At 40.3% G+C, this 24,848-nt stretch overlaps 1 protein-coding gene across 6 annotated transcripts in view; it reads right to left on the bottom strand.

The window, feature by feature from the left end:
• Window positions 1-24,848, bottom strand: part of LOC146493185 (focal adhesion kinase 1-like) — a 63,956-nt gene that overhangs the window by 1,691 nt on the left and 37,417 nt on the right. For 3 of the 6 annotated variants that reach the window (XM_085148089.1, XM_085148095.1, XM_085148094.1), the window contains 22 exons: window positions 24,708-24,738; window positions 23,239-23,303; window positions 17,768-17,785; window positions 14,758-14,814; window positions 13,802-13,822; window positions 12,204-12,301; window positions 11,978-12,062; window positions 11,785-11,885; window positions 11,513-11,628; window positions 10,909-11,009; window positions 10,501-10,590; window positions 10,169-10,373; window positions 9,691-9,793; window positions 9,483-9,545; window positions 7,877-7,987; window positions 7,389-7,493; window positions 3,703-3,765; window positions 3,047-3,086; window positions 2,640-2,743; window positions 961-1,116; window positions 717-797; window positions 70-155 (listed from right to left, as the gene is read on the bottom strand). In XM_085148089.1, coding sequence (XP_085004215.1) covers window positions 70-155; window positions 717-797; window positions 961-1,116; window positions 2,640-2,743; window positions 3,047-3,086; window positions 3,703-3,765; window positions 7,389-7,493; window positions 7,877-7,987; window positions 9,483-9,545; window positions 9,691-9,793; window positions 10,169-10,373; window positions 10,501-10,590; window positions 10,909-11,009; window positions 11,513-11,628; window positions 11,785-11,885; window positions 11,978-12,062; window positions 12,204-12,301; window positions 13,802-13,822; window positions 14,758-14,814; window positions 17,768-17,785; window positions 23,239-23,303; window positions 24,708-24,738 — 1,900 coding nt within the window. The remainder of the gene's footprint in view (window positions 1-69; window positions 156-716; window positions 798-960; window positions 1,117-2,639; window positions 2,744-3,046; window positions 3,087-3,702; window positions 3,766-7,388; window positions 7,494-7,876; window positions 7,988-9,482; window positions 9,546-9,690; window positions 9,794-10,168; window positions 10,374-10,500; window positions 10,591-10,908; window positions 11,010-11,512; window positions 11,629-11,784; window positions 11,886-11,977; window positions 12,063-12,203; window positions 12,302-13,801; window positions 13,823-14,757; window positions 14,815-17,767; window positions 17,786-23,238; window positions 23,304-24,707; window positions 24,739-24,848) is intronic. The other 3 variants (XM_085148090.1, XM_085148091.1, XM_085148093.1) reach the window with 3 other exon arrangements.

Raw genomic sequence — 24,848 nt, 5'->3', positions numbered from 1 at the left:
ATGAGCCCCGACGTAAGAATAAATCAAGAAAACGCGCAGTTAACGCGTTAACTGCGCCTTAATCCTCACCTTGTCATGACATACTGCTGCGCCAGCTTCATCTTCGCTATCAACTCAGCCAGATCTGAATTCAGCAGCTTCTGGGCCATTTCAATCTATGAAAAGACAAAGAAAATGTCAGGATCAGATGATAAATGATAACTTCCAAAAGAAGAAGATCAAAGAAATGTATTTACTTCAATACCAAAAGTGGCTTTAAAATGACAACACAGGTGCTTTGCCTGTTAGGGTACATTTCTCACATCTATGTGGACCTCAGTTGCATCGGCTTCAGCGGGACAGGAGACACATTTTTACGGGTTATTTTTTAAGCACTCTGTCTCTATGGAAACCTTAGCTACAACGTTACCTTTTACACTACGGTGTCGTTAGCAAATATGCCTTGTAGTAGTACTACATAAGGAAACCCTTACTCAAGCTGTCGTAGCAGACAAAGACCAGACATTCCTTTTGTTTTTTAAGAAGGAAGATTCAGTGTACAAGACTGGATAAACAATGTTTCGCCAATAAGTAGTTGCTGTGACAAGAAATTAAGAAACTCCCATGAAAAAGATCAAAAATAACTCCAAAAACAAAAGAAAGACAGTTTATCTAGTTTTCAACCTATCACTGAATCCTTTTAGTTGTTTTCTCTTATCACAGGAGTTTCTTTTTACCTCTCTGTGTGTGCTGGCTGGCAGCACAGGAATCGTCTCGTCCACTGTGGCCAGCAGAGTCCTCAGAGCCAAACCCACTTCCTATGACAATAAACATATATAATCATAAGTCTCACATTTGTAGTATTAAACTGGCTCTTCCACACCCTAATATTTTCTCAATTTTCACACTCTGCCAGTGTAACACAAAGTGTAAATAACAGTGAAGGTTGTCTGAAGATCTTAACTGTGATGTTCACCCTACCTTGACCATGGGGACGTACTCCTCCGGGGCAGCGGGCTGGATCCTGTTCGACATCTCGATCACAGCTTTAACCAGTCCCGTCACATTCTCATACACTTTGTCGTTGGAACGATCCAAGTTGGCGGTGGGAGGTGGGCTGATCTCTTGAGGCTGCAACTGTACCACCAGACCGGAGTGAGACTTACTCAAAAAGACTTAAGTTTCCAATTCATTGCTATTTTTTTCTTAGTTTATTTCTTTTAAATACATATTTAAACAACGACTAACATCACTCAAACTGGCCACAGCTCTTTCTTCTGCCATGGTCAGGCAAGTGATGGTAGTTTCACACATTCAGCTGTAGGTGGCAGTATATGCAAAGATAAACTAGAGAATTTCTAGACACAAACATTTCTAGCTAATGATGAGAAACTGACTTTTCTACAGTGAGCAGCAGGCGTGTTAGTACAGAATGGTTGTTAAGTGACAAACTCGAAGCTCAACTCTTTGTTAAGTGACTTTAATACAGATGTTAACACTAAGCAGACACTCTGCACATCTGCTGTGTGTAAGGCGGGCATTTATACAAAAAAACCCTTTTAATTCGAACCATTTGAAAACGTTTTATGGTGTTTTCCAATTAAAACGCTGTACCTTGTTTTACAGATTTAAGGTACCAACGTAACTGTGTTTAAGCTACGAGACATTTTTAAACGTCGTGGTGCAGCAATTACTATGGAGACGTTAAAGCAAGGCTTAAGCAATTTGAAAGTTTTCATTAATAAAGTAAGGCAATAAAAATAATAAAAGTTTTTCCAAATGATGGTGGACAATAACTCAGATTTGGAGGTAGATGTTTTTGATGCATCAAACCTTTGAGAAGCTAATCATTTTAACTTCGATCATTAGACACAGTGTTAGACTTTTGCTACAAATCTACTGACATGTGCTATAATATCTACATCAAATTTTTCTTCACCAGAAGTATTGCTTGCACATTTTTAAAAACATGTTTTATATATGCAATCTATCTCTAACCAGCAGTTCATAACCACGGTTCCATTAATAACAACTGTTTTCTATTTTTTCCCCGTTTTTTTCTCTGGTGAAGAAAATGACTGAATGACTCAGAGAACATGAAAAGTGACTGTAACTAGCAGCTGGCTAACTCTATAATGAGGACAGGCACACAAAGATTAGCTTACCCTCCACGGCTTGGGGGAGGAAGAGGGGAGGGGAAGGAGTGGTGGTGGTCAGGTGGATGCGGTTTGAAAGGGGAGTGGTTGAAGGGGAACAGAGTACGCAGGTTGTGAAAACAAGGGAATGTGTCGGACAGATGGATTGGTGGGTGTGTGGATGCAGTGCCGCGGGTCAGAAAATAAGGAATAAGAACAAAATGGAAGCAGGTTAAAGGAGTAGTGGATGGAAGTTAGTAACAGGGGGGATAGAAGGAGTAAAAAGGGGGGGAGAGAAGAGGGACAGCACATTAGGCCAAAGCCAACCACAGGCAAGGCATGACATGGACCGGCATGCAACCCATCAGCACAATACCAAAGAACCAAATCAAAAGCTATGTGTAGGCAAGAGCATACAAATTACCACAGTAAATCACAGACTTCTATGAAACAGAAAACCCTGTTCCTAATCTTAATCATCTTTAAACCTCACGTTCTTACTGGAATTTGTGTGTTCATATGCACCTTGACCCCGTCATTGTAGCTTTCTACAGGGCAGAGACTGGGCAGGTTGGTTAAGTTAGCTGGAGCTCCTGGGCGGGGGGGCTTTTTGGGAGGTGCCACAGGTTCTGGGGGGAAAAACAAAATTGTGGGTTAGCATCTTTGCCATGAAGCAACATAGCATGTATATTTTTATACAGATAACTATAATATGAGTTACATTTAAGAAACAGAATACAAAGTAGTTTAAAGTAGTTTACCCCTGATATGCTATAGCGACTGACATGTTCATGTGTCAACAATGCCAACTAATAATGTACCAGTTCTAATATTTTTCTTCCACCACAAATGTTGGGATGAAAATACTTATTATTTTCAATACTTGTCACCGTCTGTTTCTACTAAACATGTCAGTGTGTTTGCTCTCTCACCTGGTTTCCCAACAGGCTGGTAGATATGTTGGCTTCCACCCTGTGCAGACAGACAGACACACTTAAATTTTTCCTGTAATCTCAGACTTTTAGAAGTCTAGTATCAATAAATTCTCATCTCATCCACATTGACCAACCTTTTATTTAGGGGAATAAATCTCACAGAAACAATAAATGTAACATTCACAAATATAAACAAGCTAAATATAAGAAAGAAAGCTGCCATCGCATACTGAGAAGAATCACCAGCAATGTCCTCATTTTTGCCTAAGCTACAGGCTATTATAACCCTTGTGTACAGTTAACGTCCAGTTCTTCTGCCTTTAAAGTTCCCATATGTCCTCTGTGGTCAAGTGGTCGGTATGTAGGCAGTGCCCTTCATGGCTCACAGACTGAAATACTTTCTCTTCTCCCGCCGTCTGCATTTCCTCTCCGTTTGTCTGAACGCGTTCCCCTCTGCCTCACTCTGGTTCTCTTTCTTTAAGCTTTTCTCTGCTTTTCCCCCTTTTTTTTATAATCATCTCTCTGCTACCTCTCTATTACGTTTTTCTTAGCACCACAAGCATTTGTCCAACCATGCTCCATAGCTCAACGAAACCACAAGTGAATCCAATTTTAAAATGTCAAAGCACACACACACGCACACATAGACTGACCGGTGCTTGTAGTGTGCCGTCCTCCCTGTCGACGCTCCCTCTGCTGTTTCTGGACTCCGCCTTCTGCAGAGAGACACAAACATACAATGGATTAGAAAGGATTAAATATAAAAGCCATAAATATATATATATATATTTATACAGAAATATATGCACATTGTACCAGGCATTGCAGCAAAAAAATAAAATATCTAACATTTTGTTTGTAAATAAAAACTGCTGCAAAATCATTTCATTTCCTAACCAAGCATCACAATTTAAAAGCAAAACTGATTTTGCAAAATTAAAATATTAGCAGCGACAATCAAAAAAATAAAATAAATAAATCAGCAGCAGCTTATTAAAGAGGAGCAATACACAAATACAGCCCTGCTCACAAAGAGATCACTACACGACTGAATAGTTCCAGCATCCCCTCGCTTTCTGTTCCAGTACCGTTTTGGTGAAGCACGCCTTGAAGAGATGCATCCTGGGAGAATATAGGTTGATGAAGTCAGGCGGAGGAATGCAGAGAGTGGAGGCCATCGAAAGAAGGGCGGGGATAAGGACCGAAAGTTTAATAGAAGGGGCGATAAAAGATGGAGCAGCTCAAGTCATAGAGAAACTGACGGTAGACGGCACAAAGAAATGCAGAAGTTTGCAGAAGACAGAGAGAAAACCTGAGTCAGAGGCGACTGGATGAGAAGGAAAAGGCAGGAGAAAAAGTTTTTCCAGAGGAAGAAAAGCTCCGCTGGGCACAGAGACTAAATCCTAAAGGGAAAAAGATCCAACTGCCTCACTGTCCTCTCTTTTTCTCCCTCCCACTCTTTCCATCTCTCTGGATCTCCTCCTGTTTCTCTCCCTCTCTCGCTCCTTCTTTCTGACGGGCGACTCCTCGTTCATTCCTCCCTCTCCCTCGCTCTTGCCAATCCCACTTCCTTTTTCCCTCCCTCTGTCCTCCTCTCTTTGCTTTTCTCTTTCCCTTCTTCCACTCTCCTGATGAGCCTGAACTCACACATCAAATTTACTTCCCTGTTTTGCCTTAAGCACTCCACTCTTTTATTACTTCTGTAATTTTCCAGCACATATTCTACATTAACTTAGCCTGCATATCCCGAATCCAGTGCTCGTTTTCCCTCGCAGCAAAAATTCCACTTGCCTCTTTCAAACGTACGACAGCAGCTTTCACTTGACTTCTCCAGCTGAACATGTTTCAAGAATGATTTTAGGCAAGAGTAACGGCCACAACAGCTGCCACTGGGGATTAAGGTTCACTCAGACTTTAGACCAGAAGTCAACACATCACTGATCGCATGCACTCTGTGCGGGAATGCGTTGCTAATTAGAGGCAAGCATTTAAACTACACCTGCAAAAGACTAGGTTTAAAAATGGATTTCAATCTGCACCAGCAAATATTATGAAGGTCAGCTCCCAAGAAAGAAAAACAGATAGCACGAGGCACTTCTAAAGAGCTCAAACACACATTTGGTTTTAATGTGAAATTTATAACAGTTTCACTACTATTAATCTGCTGAGAATATCATGTGAACGTTTTTTTATCGCATTCCTGGCAGGGACACAGCGGCATACACGTCAGAATATTAATTTAACTAGACTTCAAATAGGCTTTGTAATACTACCTGCTCACTGACTGAACCTGCAGCTGACACAAATCCTGTGGACAGTGGGTTTTAATCTACAGCACTATTGATTTTAAAGCACGCTACCTTGCGATTAAATCTATGTCTATTGTTACATTTTCAGCTGCTGGAGCCACGATACTATCAGATTAGCTTCAGCTCAGCAGAGACTCTGTAGGGAGCAATTTTGTTTTTTACATCCATGCCCTGGGTAGTGAGTGCCAGTCAGTCCCTTTATGAGATTTTGAAAACGTGGCTGTTAAAGCTTTTATTGAAAAAATGTTTGAGGTGGCTGTGATTCAGGTGGTACATCCAAACCTGTCCACTAATTACATGAGTGAGAAACAAGTCATAAAGAGCAAAGGTTAAAAGGTGCCACTCAGGTCCGCCCCCTTTGCCATTAATCTGGGTGTTAATTTCCCCAGGGGTCCAAGGTCCTCAAGGTTTGTGCAGCGAGGTATATAAAGTATCCAGAAAAAAAACAAAAAACAAAACAAAACTCCTGGTGTCAGCTAACAAACAAGATATCAGTAATTCAGCCCGTCATATCTGCCCTGACAGATTTCCTGGTCTATGAAGCAGTAGAACAGGAAATCATGTTAAACATGACGGGCCGACCCAGGAACTCCCCAGCACTCATTACTCATGCTTGATTTTTTTCACTGCCTTTCAGCTCTCCAACATTTGGCTTAAAATTGAAAAACAGGCCATCGAGACAAGCAGAGAAACAATCTGACCTGAGCAGAGGAGAAAAACAGACTTGTTTTGCAAAAGCAGTATTTTGGCTCCTTTTTGGGGATTTCTCAGTGTCTGATGAGATAAATCAAGCATGCACAACTGAGCCAGTTCAAAAATCTGAAAAAGACGTTCTGCAGCTGGTCTGGCAACAACAGTGGACATGAAGAGGGTTTACCAAGTGGGACAAAAATCTCTCACTAATTTTATATTTACATCTTCATACAGTATTTATTTGGATTGATCATAATGATTTGCTGTTGTAAACTATGCCTTTATTTTATCTGCAGCAAGAGTACTGACAGTGACAAGGAAGAGAGCAGATATCTCCTATTCTGCCATCTCTTCATTGGCTCCCTGTTAAATCAGAATTAAATTTAAAATCCTGCTCCTCACATGCTCTTCACAAGGTCTTGAATAATCAGGTGAATACTCAGGTCCCATCTTATCTTAATGACCTTATAGTACCGTATCAGCCCATTAGAGCTCTCCACTCTCTGACTGCAGGCTTACTTGTGATTCCTAGAGGATTTAGAGAATGGGAGGCAGAGTCTTCAGCTGTCAGGCCTCTTCTGTGGAACCAGCTTCCAGTTTGGATTCGGGAGACAGATACTATTGCTACTTTTAAGATAAGGCTTAAAACTTTCCTTTTTGATAAACCATATAGTCAGGGTTGAATCAAGTGACCTTGATTTCTTCCTTAGTTTAGGGATTCCCATGATGCATTGAGTGTTTCTTCTTCAGTTACCTTTTTCACTCTGTGTTTATACACCGCTCTGCATTTAATTATTAGTTATTATTCATCTCTGGCTCTCTTCCACAGCATGTTTTTGTCCTCTCTCCAGTCGCTCACCCCCAACTGGTCATGGGAGCTGGCCGCCCCTCCTTGTCCCTGATGCTGCTGCAGGTTTTTCCTTCCCACTGTCACCAAAGCACTTGCTAATAGGGGCTTGTTGGGGATTTCTCTGTTTTCTTTGTATTATGTATTTTGTATCTTACCTTACAATATAAAGCGCCCTGAGGCAACTGTTGTTGTGATTAGGTGCTATATAAATAAAATGGAATTGAATTTATTTGTGTCTTTTGTTTGCTTTTTAAAGTATAAATAAGCCACATGTGTTAATACTGAAAAGAGACAAATAATGCTGGTTTGGTTAGCTGACTTAAGGGGCAACTGAAGCCCTGCTTACCCCAGTTTATTTTGCTTTGGCTTCATAATCTTCACTATGGATGTGACAAAGAAAAAAAAAAAACACTAGTGGCAATGTAGAAAGCTAAAATAGGAGGGAATATTTAAATTCAGCCACTATGAGTCTGTATAATTTAATTACCATGAAGCTCTCCTCCTGCTCCAACCACCGCTGGTCATCCTCCATCTGTTGCTGCTGCATCATCAGCCTTTCCTCCATCAGAGCCTGACCTACACACCCAATGTCCTGTTGAAAGAGAGAGCGAGAGAAAAAAAAAGGTCCTTAGGTGCGCCTTGTTATCAAGACGTAGCAGTGAAGGAATAAATCTTGCTTATTGTGATTTAATGATTATAATTGATCAAACTGTGCCAAAGTAATGGCCTTAATCTGACTAGTCCTGTGAAAGAAATCTTCACCTGGCAACCAAACAAAACACATATGCAGGTCATAACTGCTTTAACTTGTATTGCTTTAATTTGCTTTAACCACTATGTGTTTTCTGTGTTTGATATGAGGCAAAAAATTCAACAAACAGTTACGACAGTGGGTTCAGTGAGTGGCTGAGATGTTACACAAATCCATGTTTGACTGGTGAAAGTTCTGTGTCAAATGCATTTGTGGGTGCACACCTCCATATTCGGGCTCCACGGTGCAGTATGTTCAGGTCTGTGCGGATTCCAGGAATCAGTAGAAGGATAGCTGCCTCCAACTCTTCCACCTACACCACCATGGGCTGATTGCTGGAGGAGGACAGATTGAAAGTGGAAAAGAAAAACAGACAAAGAAAACAGTCAAAAATATTTATGAACAAACAAGCAGTGTAAAGTTCTTCCTCTTTTGCAACATCTGGCTCTATGTTACTAGAAGATTTAAGAGTTTTATCTCTAAAGCAGTGTTGGTAGGAAAGAGGGCTGAGAATGACGTCAATAGAAAGAAATAATGAGAAAATGGGGACTCAAAGACATAAAAGATGAAGGATTCACAGATAATAAAATAACAGAAGAGAAAACTTTGATTATCATTCAACTTTCCACGTCTACGTTTTCACAAAAAGGCTGCTTTTAAAGACGCTCTAAACCAGTCAGATGATGGCAAAACAAACAAATCTACCGACATAAGAATAACACTAGGAAATCAATGAATACTTATGAAAAACCACTACCAAAGACAGTAACTATTTCACTGACGGGCATGCAAATGGATTCAGAAAGTGTTAAAATCTCTTCAAATGCACTTTAAACCTCAGTCTAGTGTGCAATGCATGCAGAAATATACAGATGCTAATCTAAAGTCCGATGTTATCAAGTTAGGCTTAAATGGCAGTTTGAATTACGCACTCCTTATAAGGACCAAAGAAAAGCTTGCTGCCAGGAGCTGAAGAGTGGCTTTGATTTGTTAGTGTGTGTTTGTGTGTGCGCGCCCGTGTGTGTTTGTCCACGAGTAAGCGGCTTTTAGCACTACAGGAAATGCCTGCTGTCTGCCTGGTTTATGAGGAGAAGAATAACTGCACTCAAACTCTTTCTGTCCTTGCATGTCTCTCTTTGACTCAGACACATGCAGCACGCACTCAGTGTGTGCCTGACAGTCAGAGCTACTCCAGACTTAACACAGACTTTATTGGGTTGGCCTTATTGTGATGACAGCATTCACGCTTAGAGCTGATTTGTACAACCTTACAGATTTTTTTGTTTTGTTTTAGTGTTACAGAATATAATTTACAGGTTTGTTTTTGAAACTAGTGACTGAATTGTTTTCCTTTCAAATTTTTTGCTCAGTCGTGACCGAAGATTTGTCTTGGCAGCAACTTTTCTTTTTTGTTTTGCTTTTTATAAATATTTAACACAAATTGGGGAGGACAGCTTTAAAACAACAGAATTGTGTAACTGCTTACGGCATGTGCAGCTGTGTGCAGATGCTTGGAAAAAGCCATTTTTTTCAACCATCTTTTCACAGATGATGTAAAATGTCATGTGGGTCCTTCGTCAGGTGCAATGAAACTATGCTCACCACAGTTTAAGATAATGGCAGAGTATATCAGACTGCATAGATGTCAGTCATTAACAAGGAGTGGTTTATATATTAATGGACTGTCATTGTCCACATTAGGTCTTACAGCATCTAGCTCACTATCTATCTCTGTAGTGCTTCCCAGCACAGCTGAATCAGAATAAGGCAGAACAGGAACGCACAGGTTCCTCACTGATGAAGATCTGTGTGCTTCTGTGTGCTGTTTACCGGGAAGTGGTTGTGCGGGGAGTTGCTGACGAAGCCTTCACTGGGGTAACCTGGTCTGCTAGGCTACAAACACAGAGAAAACCCATTTGTGTTAATCAGCCACAACAAAGACTTGCACAGACATACAAGAAATAACACGGACATGGGAGGATGGGAAACAAATGATTTCAAAAAGGCAGATCGAGCACAAACAGTCATTGATTCTTACTTTAGGTGGTGCTTCATCTGGGTCCCATGAAACGGTAACTTGTCTCCTCATTTCCATTCGGAGTCTCTCTTCTTGCTGGAGCTTCTCTTCCTCCAGTATCGTGCTTCAGAAATTAAAATATTGGCAGAGAGAAAATTGAATTGCGCAGTCATGCACTCTTTTGGTTTAGTGCACTATTTCATCTTGACCAATGTACTGAAAGTCAAAGATTTTTAGAGAAACCACAACCAACAATGTCATGTTTTTAGTACTAATTAAACTTAATGAAAAGGAAGAAGAAGAAAAACTCAAGGAAAAATTACTCCATGGGGTCAGATTGAGACAGAGGCCATCTCTATTATAGCAACAACATCAAAGTTTTACACCTAAAGCAAATTATTAAAAACTACCTTTAAACTACCTCATTAATTAAATAAGCATGTAAACATTTTTTAAATTATTAATATTTTTAATACTTTTTTTTATTTTTATTTTTTACCTGAGTTGTGTTTTGAGTTCAGTGAATCGCGGACGCTTGCTGGGGTCATATGACCAACATTTGGTCATCAAACTGTACAGGGTGGGCGGACACTGGGGAGGCATCGCCAGGCGCTCCCCGTTTTCTATCCTGCCAATCACGTCATTGTTTTTCACCCCCTGGAAGGGCTTGATGCCGTACATCAAGATCTCCCACATGCATACACCTACGGGGGAGACGCAGACACGCAAAAGTCACCTACAGTGATGAATCACATCATCACAAAGTGTGGTCAAAGCAGACACATCTGAAAGAGATGGCGCTGGATTATAAAAAAAAAAAACAAAACTCACCGAACATCCAGACGTCACTTGCAGACGTGAATCTCCTAAAATTGATAGATTCAGGAGCCATCCACTTAATGGGAAGTTTACCTTTAGAAGCTGAGACACAAACACAGACACAGAGATAAGCACTAAGGCAGAGAGTAGAAAATTTTATCACCAGTTAATGTTTCAACAAAAAGGCTGCAATGAGTTGGTAACACAGAGAACAGCTGATATAACGTGATGTCACCAGTAGATGGTGGTAACGCACTGGCAGCTAAATGTTGTTTAAACTAAGACTACTGGCTGGTTTCAGGTCAGCATTGCACTTTCTTTTTTCCCCATTTTATAGAATTCCCAGGAGCCTTTTTACACACCTGTTAATGTGGAAATTACATGGAAACTCTAAGGATACTTAGATTGTTGCTTCATTACCTTTGTAGTAAGAGCTGTCCTCCATGTATCGTGATAGACCAAAGTCTCCAAGCATCACACAGTCCACCGCAGAGACCAACACGTTCCGAGCTGCTATATCCCTATTTTTTTTTAAAGCAGGAAAAAAGAAAATCTAAATCTCTAAAACCTACTGCTGTGATCCGTGTATAGTCTGAACTGTAACATTATATTTATGAAACATAATATATTATCCTTACACACGCACACTCACAGACTCACAATGCAATGCTTCATTTGTGACATATGTGCATCTGATTGTGTAACACCCCAACTGTCATTTGTGATGCAAAATGATGATTCATGAGTCTGAAATCTCACTGTTGAGTAAACTTGTAAAATTGTAACAAGGCAGGGTGAATGTGGGAAGATCTTCAGAGAATGTTGTCATTAAAGGAAATATAATTTTGCACTTTTATATGTTTTCAGATTATATAAGAAACTGAAAGTCCTGCAGGTGTTCGTGTAGTTGAAAATGCCATTTTAATTCAATTTCAGTATAATCTGTGGTGTTGGCACTAATAGTCTGAGCCCTCCACTCCCCCCACCTCAATCAGGCTACAGAAGCATATGTGTGTGTGTTTACCTGTGTACAAAGCGTTTGCTCTCCAGGTAGGCCAGAGCTGTGCTGAGCTGGTAGGCATACAGGATGAGCGTGGCCAGGTCAAGACTGTACTTCCTCACCTGAAGGAACGAGCGCAACTGTTGACAGAGAGAGAAAACAAAGGGAGGAAATGACAGAGGCACTGTTAAAAGATGAACCACGCTGACATACCAAGACTGAGCTTTTTACGGCTCTTGCCATCTCAAGAGAACTCGAATACCAAGATTGTCCCACACACACAGTATGAGGGTTACCTCTCCAAGAGTACAGAGCTCCATGATGATCCACACCGGGTTCTCTGTGATCACGCCGATCAGCTTAACAATGTGAGGATGGTCAAACTGACGCATTGTCACTGCAAGGAAAAAAGACAGTAATAGCATCATCATGCATTTAATGCTAATGTGATGTGAGACACACTGACAAACGCACAAAATTGCATCTTACGTGCTTCTTGCAGGAACTTTTCTCTGACGCTGTCAGAAGTACAGTTCTTACAGGTCTTAATGGCGACAGCTAGAGATGCTTTGTCCTGCAAACAAACAGCACACAAGACACGAGTTAACAGATGATACACTGTAAAGCTCGCCAAAATAACACAGCAAGACTGTACAAGCCTTTTGGCCCACACGCATTAACAGAGAGGTGCGCATGTTGGTGTGTTTTCACATACTGGACAGTTGTAGACTCCTTGGTGTACATCGCCAAACTGACCCTCTCCAATGCAGCGGCCCAACTCTATCCTGTCCCTCTGGATCTCATAGTCCCGCGCTGAGAAGCAGAGTAAGAAGAGGAAAGGAAAAAGAATAGGGAAGGAAGTAAGGGCATTTTCAGTGGATGAAAAACAGCAAGAACCTGTCACATTTGGCATTTATTTCAACACCATGGATGAGGTTTAAGCAAGAAAAAAAAGACATATTTAGATAGCTTATTGTGGAAAAGTTTCCACGATATGCTTCTAAGTTAGCTTTAAATTATTTCTATCATTCTGGCAGTCTTACGCTGCCCTTTTAGGCAAATCCCATCCATTGGCACTAGTTTCACTTTACAACAAACCTAAAACAGTAGGACCTGGATCAAGCCTCTTCCCCTCTAACTAGATCAATGGTAAAACATGCACGCTGCAACACAGATTTGCAAACACACCAACAACATACAACATGAACATGCACACGAGTGTCCCAGTATAATGAACTTGTTCCTGTAATGACGTCTGTAGTGATGTTGCAGAGAAACTGCGGGGAAAAAAAGATCAAGTAGTTGTGAAAAAGAATTTCAATTTGGGAAAAAGTCTGGAGATCTCTGAGCACCTCTCATATGGACTGAAACTAAACACTGCTTGATGAAGTCAGTGCCTGCATCTAACCCTAACTTTCACAGAGTGTATCCAGAAAGATTGGAGAGAAACTGCTTGTTTTTTTTACATTAAAGCGTTATTAATATTTCTGCCTTGCTGAAAAAGCCAGGAAGCATTTCTGCGGAGGTGTATTAATGTCAGTTGCCAACTAACCGCAGGAAGCTCAAGTTGAAAAGGTTTATTGGGGTCGTTCACCATCGGGAACTTATTCTTTACAAGTTTAATTGTCTGTCAGGCTAAACAGAGCTCTGTTGTTTGGATTCAACCAACCCAAACAAAACCAGTTCAGCAGTAACCAAACACACATTCCATTATGAAAGATTTACTGTAATTAAAATCACACTGATATTCACTTTCAGGAAATTAATAATTTCTTCAAACATAAAAGAAGATGTGAAAGAACCATAACCACAAAACACATTTTAAAAAGAAACAAAAAAAAGTAGTAAAGACATGATAACAGCAGGATGGTGCAAGGAGAGCCAAGCCAAAACACAACAAATGCTGTTAGGTTGTTCCAGAGGTCTGTCTTTACTTCATGTTCCCAAGTTCTGATTGACTTATTAATGTACTTCAGTACAAAGTGTTATATGTACTGAAACATAATGATTTGTTTATGGATTGGCTCTCGCTCAGTTGCGATGCCCGAGTTCACCTTTACGAGCTGCGATCTACAAGATAAAAAATACCACTGAATAAAAAAAGAAAAGAAAAAGCCAAAACAAAACTCAACAACAATTTAAGTATTTTTTTTTCTTTTCCAGGTGTTAAAGTTCAAATAAACAGCTAATGCTTATTCATTACTGGCTTTTCAATGCGCTTACTGGAGGTCATGGTCAAAAACACTACGATGTAAAAAGAGCCTGGAAAAGAAAAATAACGAGAGAGAATGAAAGAGAGAGAGGGAGTTTTACCTTCAACTACTCCATAGCTCACTGTGTTGGCGATGGGGGGGAAAGAGGAAGAGAGAAAGAGATGGAGATGAAGAGACGGGGGGAGAGCCAGGCAGCAGCTTTAAGATTGAAACTAGCTCAGAAAACACAAACACACAAACGTGCGCAGACAACAATAACTTGCCGACTTTGCTCATTATCTGATAATTGTCGATACCGCCACAGAATAATTCAAAGATCTAAGCTTGCTCTCCAGCTGTTACCGTTTTACAGATTTATTTTATAAATTCAGCAGCCGGTATGACATGGACACACATACAAAGTCAGACACAGGATAGGAAAATATGTCTGCAGTGAGTCTGATTAGAGGAAGTCTTCTAAAGGAGACCAAAAAAAGCAAAGCAAAAAAAAAAAAAAGGGGGACAAAGAAAGAAAGAAAGAGCCAAGACAGAGACAGATAGAAAAAGACTGGGGGGAAAGAGAACAGTCCATTTTTCAAAGTTGGCCGCACAATCAAACGCATAAGTACTCTGAACTGGCCAAAACATCCACATTAAAAATAATGGAGCTAAAGCCACGAACTACAGCCAAACAAACCAGCACATTCAGGCTTTTGACAAACGCACGAATGAATCCGACAGATGTGATGCGTCTCCATGACCACACGTACATGGCGCAAGCCGCGGCCTCTAGCGTCTCTGCTGTTTAGAAAGGATGAAGGAAAACCGGCCAGAATTTGATAGCTGCTGCCTAACCAAACGCGGTTTAATGCAACTCCTCGGGTTCGTTGTGCGAGTCTGTTTCTTGGAAGCGATTCACACCACAACCTCGCTTATTAGGGAGCAGAATGAAATTAACGTTTGTTTGAGTACGAGAAATTTATAGCCGCCGTGTGCCAGTGCAACAGAAGCTGAGTTCTTAAGAGTCCTTAAGTACAAATGAGTTTAGAAAGAGAGCAAACTGAATAAGTGACTTACTTGAGGGCATGGTGTAGGTGTCCTCTTCATCAACTATCTCTGCATAGTCATCAGTTTCTGAAACATGACACACACACACACACGGACAATATCAAGACATTAAAACACACTTGGTACAAATGATGACACAAAAACTGGTTTACCGTTAAGAAGGGTCCATGACACACAAACACCCGAGAAGAAACCCACCCTAAACTTAAAGCATGAAGCTAACTCAGAGTTTTAACAACTCCCGAGCAGAGAAACACCCACGTAGCTTCTTGCTCTGCCTTTCTCTCGCCTTCTTTCACACACACACAGACACACACACCCACACACACACACAAAAACACTTGGCGGATAGCGTCAGCTGAGCATGTGTTGTGAATATCTGTCTGTGTGAGAGCAGCTGGTTTGCAGGGAGGGACTTACTGTGGTGGCGGTAGAGGAGAAGGAGGAGGAGGAGGTAAAGAAAAGTAAAAGAGATGAGATGAAGACACAAAGCAGGGACAAACAGAAAATGAAAGGCAAAACAGTAAGGAGACCAGTTGAAAACTCAGTGAAGAGAAAGAAGCATTAAGGGAGAAATGCACAGAAGAGGAAGGAGAAATGTTGGGTCTAGCTGTCATGGGAGCAGATGGTAGTATTTAGGGTGAAATCTGTGCGGAATCAGACAGATAGCCAGAGAGAGAAGAGAGCCAGGAGGAAGAAGAAGAAGAAAAAAAAAGACGGGGAAACATGGACCGTGTCGATCCTAACCAGATGGCGGCGTTTAAAATAAAATCAGTGTGCAGACTCAGCTGTTGGAAACAAGAGTCAAACATCTGCTGTCCTGCTCCCCTCGCAGCTCTGCTCGGGATTTATCAGGGACTGTGGGAAATGTGTTCCTAAATTTAATCAAAAATCCTTTTCTAAAGCCTGTGGCTGCTTTTCTCAAGAAAAGTCTCTGAAGCCAGACTTGTAGAGGAACTACGGGCTAGCTGCATAGTCATTTTAAACAATTTTAAACAACATTCCAAACAATGCACCGGATGGTTGACAACATAAACTGCACTTATTTTGTTCTATTAGTGAGCAAAGTTATATTTGGATATTGTGGAACGTGTATATTTGCTCAGAGTCGCATAATGTGATTGATAAAAACTCTGATATTTGTGTGGTTAGCTGTTAGCTTTACATAAAACACAGAATCTAGGGGGGGGAAAAAACACCTATCCTGACTCTGTCCAAGAACTTAAAACGTCCACGACAGATTGGAGAAGGTTTCCAAATGATTACTGTCTAATTTATAAACACATATTGCTAGCATACTGCAATCAATCAGAGTCAGTATGTGTGCAATATGTGGAATATGTCCCTTGTCTTTGCAACAGAGGCCTCCACTGGCTCTGGTTATAATCCTATACAAAAACAAGCTCGCTGAGCGCTTGTGTTACTTTACAGGTAAATTGCTCTCCTGCAAAAACTAGAACACTCTTTGTGGAGAAATTTCTGTTTCAATCTTGAGGTTATTGCTGTACTGTGAATGTAAGTAGCACATTCAGTCTACATTAATATTGTGGGATGTAAGTGTGAATTAATAACAGTTAAATCTGAATAAATTTCTGTGTGTGTGTGTGTCAACACCAACAGATTTTTAACTTTCCCCAGTTTATCACAGTTAATCACCATATTGTTACTAATAACCTACCAGCTTGACCACATTCAATCTCAAACTGACAGCAAATGCGCCAAAATTTCTTGGAAAGCAGCAGCCGACTACAAGTGGCTGCAGACTTGATCCGCATCTTCAAAGCACCCATTTCAAAGGCAATGAGATTGGACACAATTGCAATAATTTTGGGCATGCTGCGGTTTTCAACCACTGTTTTCCCTTGTGTGACTGTAGTACAAATGTCATTGTTACTGCTATTATAGAACACATTTCCCTATTTTTGCAAGATGCTAAAAAAAAACCCTTTTAATTAAATAGGCATCCATTTATTTAACCATTGCTACGCATGACTTATATTTCACAAGAGGGGAAAGAAACAACATTTAGAGGCTTATTAAAAGCATCTTGATTTGAACTGGAATAGTTCTATTCATTAGATAAACTGTTGGGCAAAAGCTGATTCTGAGTCGTTGATTTAAAAAAATGTACTAACAGAATACCTGTTCATTTTGCATTTTACTTTTTTTCTTCACGTTTTTACATGTACAAAAATCCAATAAATTCCAGCTGGGGATAGAAGCTACACTCTAGCTTTTTGAGTATTTTGTGTAGCTTGCATAAACAGTCTGAGTCTATGAAAGAAATGATTTTAGTTTTTACTAAGAGGTCACTCTGTATCACTCTGCATATTAAACCCCAGTGTGGTTTGGGATGTGTTCTACAGAAACAACCCTTTCTAAGCTTGAGAGGCCTAACTCTGCATTTCAGCTCTCGGTAGAGAGGGAATTTGTGTGTATGTGTGCGATCTAGCTGGCCCATTATAGCCAGGAATGCACCCGCTCTCGAATCCAGCAAGCCTCTCCCTACTCCTCTCCGTGAGTGTGCAAGTGTGTGCATGAACGCACAAGAGTACACGTGTGCACGATTTTGCATATGTGTAGCAAATTGTATGTGTGTGTGTGTGTGTGTGGAGAACGACAGAGAGAAGCAGCTGCAGACGTTCCCGTAAAGAGAAAACACCACTGAATACACAAATTCTGTCTTTGGTGTCCCTTCCGGATGAAAGCAGACATTCGGCTTTGAAGACAATAATAGGAGATAATCACACAAACACTCAACTTAAGCATGCAATAATAAAATCGCATGCTACTCTTGCTTACAGGTTATTTATCCATGTATCCAATCATTTTGTATTACAATTACATTACACAATATTTACACAACAAAGCACATATACCGCACTCACACACACACATTCTCTCTCACACCACCACAACGCGCACTCCCCTTTCCCAGGAGAGTGCAGTGTTTTGGTGGAGGAGGACTAGGAAGAAGGAACATAAGAACAAAAGATTATAAACAACAGTATAACTTTACCATCCCCACTAAGATCTTCTGCAGGGTCCAGGAGAGCATGCAGGAAACGGACAGCAGAGAAGGAGGACGACAAACAGCAGCGAGAGAGAGAGAAGCAGGAGGCAGAGCAGAGAGGAGAGAGAGAGAGAGAGAGAAGAGAGGTTAGAGCATGACATGCCATGAAACAACACGGTGATGTTGCAGGATCTGCAAAGCCAAACAATCAGCGGGCAGTTAGTTAAAATCCAAAATCTAATGAGGGGGGAAAAATGCAACGTTAACATCTCCTTCAATTAATGCTGTGCAGGCTTATGTACAGTTAAAATACACATGTGTAGAAAACAGTGACAATAAGTCCAATGTGGTGTCAAAAAAGTATGTTCTGTGTGTCAAGCTGTAAGCATGTGAGCTGGGGAGTTAATTACAGTGAGCAGACAGGGGATGCAGCTGTGTTTAATATGCGAGTTTCATTGGAAGAACGGATACAGTGAGCAGGCAGTTACAAATGATCAAGGTTTCTCACATACCTCATTTTCTCACTCAATTCTTAGAACAAGAGAACGCCCCCAGTGACAACTTTTCGCTTTATTATTATTGGCTTTTTCAGATTTTTTTCCATCTTAAATGGGAAATATGGAAAAGTTTTGAATGCATATAAGAGAGTAAAAGTTTACAAGCTGTTTTTGCGAGTTTTACTAAAACACGCAGAGCTTGAAATTCCAAGCCTTGCATTTATCAGGCCTGTTTATCACATTTGGAAAAGTTTGGATGATTTTTAAAGGTTTCGGCTATGAAGCAGCTGCTGTCCAGACTCTCACGCTCATTTCTCCGAGCCGTCTTTTTAGTTACTGATGACAGCTGCCAACGCGACACTTGGAGAAATGAGGTCAGCATTATGACCCATCCAGGATATCACGCAACTGACACGTACACAGAATAGAGCGAATGGATTCTGGTAGATGTGTAACATCCAATAAAATCCACGAGTCCTTCTAGTATAGCAACTTCCCCATGTTGCTAAAAGCATTAGCATTAAAGGAAAATGAGGGATGAGTGTTTAGTAACTTTCTAGCATTGAACAGTTAGCAGCTTGACTTGTTGACACTGCTCTGCTATACACTACTCTGCTACATCTGCTGCAGACAGTGCTAAGAGTACTGGAAACAACCATGTGGGCGGGTGCTGTGCTGGTTTAAAGATGAGATGACAGTGTTTCTAAATGGTTCCAAGAACCAGGCAACATCTCTCATGTACACTCATTAACCACTTTATTTAGGTACAGCTGTTAAATTCCTCGTTAATGATCATTTGTGATCAGCCAATCACATGTGAGCATCTCAGTGCATTTATACATGCATATATGATCGAGACGATGTGCAGATGTTCAAACTGAGCATCAGAATGTGGTAGAAAAGTGATTTAAGAGACGTTGAATGCATCATGGTTGTTGTATTTCACTAACTGCTGATCTACTGGGATTTCCCTAAACAACTAACTCTGGGCTTTACAGAGAATGATCTGAACATGAGAAATAATCCTGTGAGTGACGGTTCACTGACTGAGAATCCCTGGTGGACGCCAGAGATCAGAGGAGAATGGTTAGTCTACTTCAAGCTGATAAGAAGGCAAGTGACTCAAACAATCACTGGTTACAACCAAGGTATGCAAAAGAGTCAAAATTTGGTGTAAACAACATAAAAGCATGGATTCATTTTGTCTTGTATAGCACTGTATGTCACACTATGGTCCTTTTAGTACCAAACCCCACAGCTTAACTAAATATTGTCGCTGACGATGTCTGTTCCCTTATGACCACAGTATAACCATTCTCTGATGGCTGCTTCCAGCAGGATAAACCATCATGTCACAGAGCTCAAATCATCTCAAACTTGTTTCTTGACCATAACAGTGATTTTGTTGTACAGTGGTCCCTCGCTCTAACGAGGTTCACCTTTTGCGGCCTCACTCTTTCGCAGATTTTTTTTGTGCAATTTTGCTTTTTTTTTTTTTTAAACAGCGCATTTTGTTCTGCATCCTAATTGGCTGTAGACCATTGTCAATCAATCTCGTGCCGTGTCTCCTGTACAGTACAAAATGCGTTCAGCATGTCAAATTTACATAAATCTTTGATCGCTAGCTATGGGCTCAAAATGTGGTCATAAATATTTTGTACTTGTAAATCGGTTTTGTACTTGTAAATCAGGATTTGTATGTGTAAAAAAAATTTGTGTGTGCGTAAAAAAGATTTGTATGTGTAAAAAAGATTTGTGCGTGTGTAAAAAAAGATTTGTGTGTGGACTTAGCCAAAAAAAACCCTGCAAGTTACAAGTACGAATTTTGACCCTATTTTTCTTCCTTTCATCTGATTGGTCAATGTCATGTCAATCACAAATGTAACAATCCAACCAGAGAACAGATGGGTTTGGCTGTCGGAGGGGTGCTTTTTTGAACTGCAGGTCCTTGAAGGGTAATACAGGTTGAAGCTGGAGGATCTCTATATAAATATCTGATAGCAGCTAGGTCCCCTAACTTTCAGTTGCTGTTGAAAGGATAAAGTTGTGGTATATCAGTGGTTAGAAATACCATTATTACTTTAGGATTAGTTTAACACAAAGTCAGGGCTGACCCGGGACCATTGCTGTGAGTCACAGTGCGCAGCATAAAAGTCCTTTCACATCGGACACAGGATGTGCTGCTAATGCTAACTGCTAACTAAAAGCAAAGGATCCAGAATTTGTTGCTGGCTGCTGAGCTCTGTGGGTTTTTGCAGCAGCTCTACCTGTACTAGATGCACCTGCTCCTTGTCTTTTCTATCTCTGACTTTATGTCCTCTACAAGAGTTTCTGTTTTTTTTTTGCTAGTTCTTCAAATGTTCAATAAAAACATCTATGCTAATTCATAACGAAGAAAGCTTTGTAATGAAGACTGTCATTTCCAAAACACTGCCCGCCCCCACCCCGCGGTCCGCAGCGCTGTTGAAAAGGCTGTGGAAGTCCCTATATTAAACACGTAGACCTGTGACACAAAAATCACCAAACTCGGACGACCACAGACTGTTTTCCTTCGTGGTGATGAAGGAAAACGCTGGGTTGGCATGTAAAAGGGCATTTATTTCCTTCAAAGACCTGCAGTTCAAAAAAAGCGCCCCTCCGACTGCCAAACCCATCTGTTCTCTGATTGGATTGTTACATTTGTGATTGACATGACATTGACCAATCAGATGAAAGGAAGAAAAATAGGGTCAAAATTCGTACTTGTAACTTGCAGCGTTTTTTTTGGCTAAGTCCACACACAAATCTTTTTTACTCACGCACAAATCTTTTTTACGCACGCACAAATCTTTTTTACGCACGCACAAATCTTTTTTACGCACGCACAAATCTTTTTTACGCACGCACAAATCTTTTTTACACATACAAATCTTTTTTACGCACGCACAAATTTTTTTTTTACACATACAAATCTTTTTTACGCACACACAAATTTTTTTTACACATACAAATCTTTTTTACACACACACAATTTTTTTTTACACATACAAATCCTGATTTACAAGTACAAAACCGATTTACAAGTACAAAATATTTATGACCACATTTTGAGCCCATAGCTAGCAGTGTGACTCTGAAGTGGTGTACTGCATGTTTGTAAGTTTTCTCCCCAACAAACACAACAATGTCGACAAAACATTTTGCACCGTCAAAGGCAACCACATGTGCCTTTGGTTCCATTCTATAATACTGGACTCATTTTTCTACAAAGGTTTGAACTTTTAGAGTGTTTAAACAAGAGATAAAAGTGTGAGAATGTTCATGCCTATCTGAGAAAAAGGTATAAAGTGTGTAGTGAGGGGTTTTACAGCTTTAAAACACCTATAATAATTGTAAAGAATAAAGTTGGCTACTTTGCGGATTTCACCTATCGCGGGTTATTTTTAGAACGTAACTAATGCGATAAACGAGGGACGACTGTACACAAATATCCTCCACAGTCACAAAATCTCAAGCAAATAGAGCACCTTTGTGCTTTGGAGTGTGGCAGAATGGAAGATTCTCCACATGGACGCGCAGCTCACAAATCTGCAGCGTGTTTGACATGATTACGTTAATATGAACTCAGAGGAATGTGTCCAGCACCTTGCTGAATCTATCCCGTGAAGAATTAAAGCAGCTCTTAAGAGGCCCAGTCTGGAACTAACCCACTGTACCTAACAAAGTGGTCAGTGAGTGTACATTTGTGATTTGTCCATATCAGATGATATATCTTTTGGGCCGCAACATTCATGAAAAACAACACAGTTGTGACCTCACCAGCAAGATGTGCTTACTGGAGTCCTGAAATAACAATTCACTCTGTGTGTCATCACATGCTACTGCTACTCACAACAATACAATAGGGAAAAAAACATGATGGAAAGTAACAGAATAAGATCCATCTTCTTTAGACTTGTAAGGGGTAAAGACTGGTTACTAATGGCTGCGAAATAAATTCCTAATGCATCAAAAACATACACAAACCTCAGGCAAAGATATTTGTCCAGTAGTTTTTTAATTTGTATTACAGTCTTTTATTTTTAGTGAGCATTGGTGTGGTTATGAAGCATCGCATAACCTGTTATTGTGGTTAAAGTGTGTGTGTGTGTGTGTGTTTGTGTAAGACTGGATGAGTCAAAGCAAGAAGGCAACGAAGTCAAAGACAGTTTAGCAGAAGGGGACAGATTGTGATGGAGCAGAAAGTGTTTTAGCCATAAAATCACTTTTTACTTTAGATCTAAAATGTAGAAAAACTTTCCCCACAAAAAACAAACCAAGAGCGAGTCAATATTTGGACCCGTCCTGCACTAAATGAGTACCATAAATCACTTAAACAACCCACATATTATTACTGTAACATTTTAATTAACATTCCTCAGTACTGTGGGTTTTGTAAAGACTGTCTGTGTGTCCTTATGTGAAGTTATTCAGTAAGCGCGGTCATCAAATCAGGAATTTCACTCTGCCACATCACAATTTTGTGGATATTCTCCTCTGCTAACTGTCCAATGAGAGCCGAGGATACCGTTGGGCGGCGAATCTGAACAGAAGACAAAGGGGAGGAGGAAACGCCGCGCCTTGGTTGGCTTAGGAGGCATCGATGTCACAAGATCTTCAGCCAATAGGGCGGGGGAGAGGATGAGAGTGTGAGAGAGAAAACAAGAGTGAATGGATGTGAGAGAGTGAAGAAAGATGAGGGGAGAAGATGTAAACAAAAGAAAGCAGGAACAAAGTGGATGACGGAGAGAGAGGGAGAGGCTGTCCTAACAGAGGAGAAAACAATGAGATTATGATGGGGGGAAAAATGAGTAAGAGGGGAAAAAAACAAAAAGCTGAATTATGAAACAACAGGAAGACAGCTGGAGCCGAGGAAGCTTCGATGAAGATGAGCAGACTCTTGCTCATCTTCCTCCTAAACCTGCCTCTTTGTGAGTGAGTGTGCTTGATTTTGTATCTTACCTGAGACAGAGATCGCTCTTACTCCACTCCGGACTGCTTCTAACTTTTTTTCACTGTTAGAAAGTCTAGAGAAAAGGAGCCAAGAGCAAATCAGACAACAGTTACACAGACACACACACAAAAATACACTAACTACATTTATGCCTCCATAACATCAATATCAGCAATTTTTAAAGTTAACAGTAAAAAAAAAAAAAAGGAAAAGGAGAAACGATGGAAGCTGTTCTCCACATGCAGCTCTTCAAAGGTAAACTAATCCTTACGGTCTCTCTCCCTTTGCCGTGGTTTCTTTTTCCTATATCAGCTGAGCTCTACTACTATCTTTTTACATCACAGACAGCAACAGACAGAAGGGAAAAGAGAGGGTGGGTGAGCAAAGGGAGTGAGCGAATGAAAGCAAGAGGAGGAGACTTCGAGAGTGTTTAAAAACCCTAAGTGGAAAATATTTGGCTCCTAAACTTATATCCTTATTTGACCAGAGCCACAGAGTGGGAGAAAGATAAAAGAGAGAGTGGGACAGATTTGAGCTGAAATGACCAAAACAAAGATAAACTGCTGGAGGCTGAATTTAAACAGCTGATAGATAAACACGATCATGCTAATCTAGCCAGCTGCAACAGCTACAGATAAACAAATAAAACGCTGTGGGCATTAGGAAAGTTGTGCATCAAAAAACCCAAACGGCTCATTTATTGGGGGGAAAAAAATACATTTGAGGGTTTTTGTTCAGTTTTTTTCTGTTCACAAACTTTTTAAAGGTCCCCATATTCCCTCTAATTCTCCACAACTTACCATTAGTTATATAATTTTAGATTAACTGGAAGAAAGGAAGTGCATTAGAAAAAAAAGCAACAACAAAGCCCAAGAAAACAATGGTTCACTGTTGTCATTTCAAAGCGTACGGAAGCTTTCACGCATTTAATTTGAATTAATTCCAAATCTCTATTTGCAGTGAAAATGTAAATTACAAGGTTCTTTCCCGGAAGCTTTTCGGAAAATAAAACTGCAAAACAAAAAATGCAGCCCAAACCAAAACCGGGCATAAAAGTAAAAGAATGAATTCGCTGCAGCTTCTGTATTCCTCCTCTGAACTTTACAATCAGCAGGCACTTTCTTCTGAATTTTAACTGAGCAGAACTTTGACAAAGCATTGCTGAAAGACTTTACAATAGAAATGCTCTTGTCTGTGTTTACTTAAATAATACTCAATTCTCAAAACCACAATTCCCTGGAAATTAATTGGATGTAAATATAGTATTGTGGTTTATTCTGATATCAAGTTACAAGTCTCTACATGCACATTATTTAGTGCTATGGGCCTTTTATTTTCAGTAAAACTCTGTCATCAGGGCTCCAAACCACACACGGTCAGTTTGACAGGAAAAAAGAAAAATACAGTTACTGATCTTGGAACATGGCAACTCTTTCCTTTTATATATAACTATACCAAGGATGAGGTCTGTACTTACTTTGGGATGGAAGGCAGCGCTCTCTCTCCCTCTAGAGGACAAAAATATGAATTTCCAATGAATAATGTGTCCTCACTCACATAACACATGGCTGTATGTACAGCACAAAGAAAACCAAATGTCATGAGAACAGAAATTGTT

Source organism: Neolamprologus multifasciatus, chromosome 22 (genome assembly GCF_963576455.1).
Source record: "Neolamprologus multifasciatus chromosome 22, fNeoMul1.2, whole genome shotgun sequence".
Classification (NCBI taxonomy): Eukaryota; Metazoa; Chordata; class Actinopteri; order Cichliformes; family Cichlidae; genus Neolamprologus; species Neolamprologus multifasciatus.
The sequence above is the reverse complement of the archived record's forward strand: the minus strand, read 5'-3'. Positions and strand labels throughout refer to the sequence as shown.